We start from the raw sequence: 5,653 nt of genomic DNA, 5'->3' as shown, positions 1-5,653 counted from the left end.
CCCCCCTTGCCCGGGCCCCCCCGAGCACAGCACAGCGTGCGCGGTCCTGCTGTTCTCTGCCTTCTCCCGGAGGAGCCGGTGAGCACCGTCCCTTGCTGCTGCCGTGGCCCTGCTGAGCAACTCCCGCCCTGGTCCTTCTGCCGAGTAGGAAGGAGCGTGAACAGGAAAAGTTTGAGACCCATAACAACCTGAAAGTCTGAGCAGCGCACCGGGGGGTCTGTGCGCTTCAGGCTTTGCTTTGTGCAGGGACAGACAGGCGCTTAGTCCTTGTCCGTGTGTGGGGAGGGAAAGGAGAGCCCTGGGAAGGCGATGGAGCAGCCCCTGCGTGGCAGCTGCGGCCGGGGCCGAGGGCTTGGCCCTTCTGCTGGGGAGGAATTCCTCATGGCACAAGGTGTGAGGGCACCTGGGCACTGCGTGTCCCCAGCAGCGGTGTGTGGCGGGGCCCGGCAGCCGGGACGAGCTGCCCAGAGCGGGGCTGTGCCTCTGCCCCCTCCCTCCCCTCCCCGGGAAGGGCACGGGGGTAAAGCAGGGTCTTTCTGCAGGTGCCATCCTGTGCCACCCTTCTCATACGGCTGAAGCCTGACACGTTTGGCTAAACTCTACAAACATTGTAGTGATAACGTAGCTCCTTGTCTGTGGGTGGCTTTTATGGGGAGAATCAATGTTTTACACGGATCCGGGCATTTTCCAGAGGGCTCCTGAGGCTCAGGGCTCACTAGCCTGGCACAGTGACTGTGGCTGCTGGGGACAGTGGCCATGCCAGCACCAGCTCAGGGATGCCTGGCAGGCACCACAAGACGCTGCACAAAAAGCTGCTCTGCAATAATATTAATTTACAGGTGCTTTCTGCCTGCTCTGATAGCCCTAAAGTTTATAAATGCCCACAGGCTCTTTGAGGGGAAAGGTACAGAAGAAAGATGCAGTCTTGGCAAAACAGGGACGTGATGTGGGCACCATCTAGACAATAGTTCCCACATTAATGGAAATGGTGGCACTCCCTGGTCTCCAAAACCTTGGACCCTCACCTGGTTTAGCATTTTGAAATGTCCTGGCTGTTGGAGAAGTGCACTGCAACAACACAGGGCAATCCACAAGGAAGGAATATTCCTTCTCTTATCTGAAAATGCAGAGCTGCCATGGAGCATTGTTTTGTTTTGTTTTATTAGGCAAATTAGGGCAGGAGGCCTGTGGGCACTGGGAGGACCAGTGGGAGGTCCATCTCCAGTGCTTTGTCAGGTGCAGGTTTTTTCCCTGAATGGTTGTTCCTCTTGTCTTTCCCATTTCTGCTCTCCTCAGACATTACACCTCCAGCAGCATTTGGGAAGTGTTCCCTGCCCTGTTGGGAAACGTTTCTTAGGCTGCAATATGAATTTTTCCATTTGTTCTCAGTTTCTGGAAGGTAATTGTGAAGTCGTCAAATTATCACCCTGCTCAAAAACAAAGCCTTGTGTTGCTTCATTGGATATTGGTTGGTGGTGGCTCAGCTCTTCAGTTTGGTTCATTGCAGTAGAGGGCTAGAGAGAGGCCAGTGTTCCAAATAAAGCTGGGACAGTCTCTCTACACTGCTGTCTCCCAGCAAGGATGCTGAGATGTTTTGTGGAGGTGAGCAGCTGGAAAAATACCAAGATGTGCTAAGAATACCCACGTTTTGTTTTGTTTTGTTTTGTTTTAATTTTGGAAAAGCCTTTTTTATTTGGGATTAAATTTTATGTTTGGAAAAATGAAAGAGCTGAGATACAGCCAGTTTTCCAGGGCTTAATTTCCAGCATAATAAAACCAGCCAGGAACTCCTCCAGCAGCCTGCCCGGGCGGGTTCTGCCCTGCCTCACACCGGCTGGTGCTGCGTCTTCCAGCATCCCCCAGGGTGCTGCCATGGGGTCTGTCACTCAGCTGAATTCCTCTACTTGGAGAGGAGCTGTAGGGTGGAGGAGGAAGACTTCTTTGGCAGGAGGGAGCCCCTTTCCAGGCTGTGCAGGGAGTGGTCTGTGTGCCTGGGGGCTGTTGCTCTTGGCCTGTGCCCAGCTGAGGTCACCACCCGGGTGTACGAGGTGGCTTTGAATGTGATGATGAGTTGTTTGGCCCCACGGACCTAACGGCATTTCCTTGCTTTCTGAAAGTTTTAATCCTTACTTGGCTGAGGGAGGGGCTCTGGTGGTGCAAGCCCAGGGTGGGATGCCACCAGCTGCTTCAGTTTTTCTCTAAACTGCTGATTTTAACCATGGAACTCAAAGAACCATGAACCTCCTGACCCTTTGCTTCTCCCAATTCTGGTTTAGCTTGCCTTCTCCAGCTCTGGATCCGGCTGCTCTGCCAACTCCTCCAGACCTCACAGGTATGAAGAGATCATTCTCTGATCACCGTTCTTTACTTATTCTGCATAAAACCTGTCTCCTGGGAATCTTCCCCTGGGGCAGCCCTTGGGGGCAAGATGGGAGGCTGAGTGTGGTCCCCAGCCACACTGGGAGGGGTGGGCAAAATTGTGGCATTGAGCCTGAGGGTGGACAGAGCAAGCAGCAGCACTGCAGCAGTGCCTGGGGGAGGCTGAGACCCTGCTGCTGCAGGAGGGGTGAGCACAGGAGCACGACTGGTTACGGTTAGACACAGAGGGTGCACAGCACCCCAGCACTCACATGGAGCTCTGTGTGTTCTTGCAGACACTTGGTGGCTATTTTGAAAGAAGATAAAGAGACCTTTGGGTTTGAAATCCAGGTAAGACTTAAATGGCGAGTTGATTCATTTAAAAATAAAATACGATGCAATCTCTTGAGAGTCACATCCTCCAAATTAGGTTAAGGCAGCATGGGGCAGAGAAAGAAATCTGTCAGCTGCTCGTGAAATTTGGAGACCTCACAGTAATGGTATGGAAATAGGATGTGCTTCCAAGGATTTTCTCACAGTGAAGGTCATGGATGAGAATTTCTGGCCTTCTCACAAGTCAGGGTGTTGAATGTAGGAGAAATCTCATCCAAACCCAGATGTGCCTTCTTACCTCCACAAGTGAATATTTTTGGGGAGAATTGTATATGAGAATGTTTTTATATAAAAGGAGATAAAACCCCCTTTCTCTCCAAAAACTACCTTATGCCAGCATGTTCCTACCTCTAACACAGAGACAGATGTATTTCTGAGGTAGATGTGCAGCTTTTAATAAATGACTGCTAATCATGACTGATTGGGGTCTAAATCACAGAGGAAGAAATTCTGTTAGATGTAGAAGCCAGTAAACCATTGAACAGGAAAATCAGAATCTTGCCAGGGGTACAGTCCTGCTGATGGGATATGTTTGCTCTGTGGATTTTTGTGAGAAAGGTAACTCTTGGGTCAGTATCCTGCTAAGATCCTGGTTATAAATACTGAATAGTCCCAGGAAGAGGTGGCTGTGGTGTGGGGTTGGGGCTGGGGCCAGGCCGTGGAGCTCAGCCCCAAGAGCCAGTGTGGGCAGCCCCCAGACCCCCAGGTGACCCCTCTGCTGTGGCACAGGGCATCTTCCAGCACTGCCCTCTACCCCTGCACCACGGGAAAACGGCATTGGCAGTGGAATTAGCATAATTGGGAAAGCTCAGCTTCAGGTTTGGCTCAGTGACTAAGGAGCAGGGCAGTGCTCAGCTGGTCAACAGTGCAGAGCTTTCAGGAGGGAGGAGAATTGAGTCAATTACTGGGCTTTTATAGAAATTGTCAGGACAGATCTTCATTCTGTGACATTCTCATTAAAAATAATTGTTCTTGGCATATTTTCTTTCTGAACATACACTGAGCTTGAGCACTTCACTAGAAAGTCCAGGCTATGGAAGGCACCATCACTCTGATACTGAGCACTTAGTGGTTGGACTCGATGATCTTGAAGGTCTTTTCCAAGCAGAATGATAATGATGCTGTGATAAGTCACTACTTAGAAGCTGTGATTTCATCCCTACAAGTGGAATTTAGGCAAACTAGAGCAAGATTATGTGAAACTCGAGGTCTACCACCTGCAGGGAGCTCATGGGTACTGCAGGGATAGCTGAACTCCAGAGTTTATTGCATGTTACTGCTGCTTTTCCTACTTCCCACTCGCAGACCAGAGCCCGGGGGTGACGTGGACACCGTGCAGCTCTCAAGATGGCCACTTGCTGCTCTTACTTTAGCCAAAGGTTTTACTGTTGTTCTGCTGCTGGCTGAAATCATGGCATTGGTGTCACCGGGCCAGATCAGCTCTTACTTCACCCCATCCTCATCCCTGTGTGCTCCTCCTGACTGAGAAACTCGAGGACCTGACACGACTTTTGGTATCTGGGTTAGGTGTGGCTGTGGCAGGTTTTCAGGAAGTTCAGTTTCAGTCTTAAACCTTGGTAGGAAGATGTGGGTAACTACTGGTGTTTGCACGTACCCAAGAAGACATTTCCTGTCATCACAAGATCTGGTCAGGGGGCACCACCTAGTTTTGCACTTCTCTAAACCCACGTCAGCACTGCTAACCACACGAGGGGCTTATACTTAGAATTACTTATTGTACATTTTAATGTGCAAGCCAAGAACAAAGTCCTGGCTTGTATGGTAATGTGCTCTGCTCATCCCAGCCTTCTCTTTTTAAAAAACGTGGGAAAAGACCCTTAGCTTTCAAACTGTTTTCATGGCTTTAACGTTGGTAACACTGTCCCTTTGGTTCTGACAGACCATTAGGTTTCCACACGAAAATGACTGTTCCCTGGAGGTCTGCACTTGTGTCTGCAAAGTTCAGGAAGAAAGTCCTGCCCACCTTTCTGGCCTTCAGATGGGTAACTGCTCCTGGTTTTTCCTTGCTGGGGGTGGCCTTCTTTTGCTTTTCTCTGGATGAGTTTTTACTGTAGGTGACATGGGAGGGGTGTGTGTGCTGCAGGTGCTCAGCCCCCTCCTCCTGTATCCAACAGGTGATATCCTGGCCAGCATCAACGGGGTGAACACCGATGGCTTCAGTCACAAGCAAATCGTGGACTTGATAAAGTCTTCAGGGAACTATTTAAGGTAGGCATCCCTCCCTCAGCTGGTTTTTGGCTGAACAGTGCCTCTCACTGAGGGACAGGGAAGCTCCTGTGCTGCCCCGGGGGTGGCTGTGGCCCCCAGGCAGGCAGTGCTGGGCACCCAGTCTGCCTGGGTGCTGCCATGTCCTGCTCTCCACAGGTTAGAGACCATCAACGGGGCCACGTTTCTGAGGAAAATGGAGCTCGAGGCCAAGCTGCAGCTACTGAAGGTAAACGACTAGTTCCTTAATCCTTTGAGCGCAGAGGGATGTTGTGGAGCCGTTGAAAGCAGGGCAGGGGGATGCCAGGGGGGAGCAGGCACTGCAAGGGCCAGGGGTCTGCATGGCTGGGTGACCCCCGTGAGGGGCTGTTCCCTAAGGCAGCCCCGTGCCCAAACCCCGCACAGCAGCCCGGGGCTTTCAAATGTGCGTTAAAATCAACCCGGCTGGAATAACCCCCACTGCGGGCTGTCTGTGTCTCTCTGAAGGAGGTAAAACCGGCTGGGCGGCTGGTGAGGGGCTCTGGGGGGGCTGGAGCAGCCGGGGGGCAGCGCTGGTGCTGCCTGCGGGGTTGGACCGGCCCCGTGCGGGCTCCGGCGGGTCCGGGGTTGGCGGGAGCGGGGTCGGGGCTGTGCCCGGGGGGGCCGGGAGGGGTCTGGGGATGCTCAAGGGCGGGCA

General features: G+C 52.3%; 1 protein-coding gene across 1 annotated transcript in view; it reads left to right on the top strand.

Moving 5' to 3' along the window:
* The window catches only part of LOC104391747 (activin receptor type-1C-like), a 54,444-nt gene that overhangs the window by 28,913 nt on the left and 19,878 nt on the right, over nt 1–5,653 (top strand). Inside the window, exon 7 of the mRNA XM_010001078.1 lies at nt 4,887–4,980. Coding sequence (XP_009999380.1) covers nt 4,887–4,980 — 94 coding nt within the window. The remainder of the gene's footprint in view (nt 1–4,886; nt 4,981–5,653) is intronic.

This window comes from Chaetura pelagica, unplaced genomic scaffold (genome assembly GCF_000747805.2).
Source record: "Chaetura pelagica isolate M959 unplaced genomic scaffold, ChaPel_1.0 scaffold26, whole genome shotgun sequence".
NCBI lineage: Eukaryota > Metazoa > Chordata > Aves > Apodiformes > Apodidae > Chaetura > Chaetura pelagica.
This window is presented reverse-complemented; position numbering and strand designations above follow the sequence as displayed.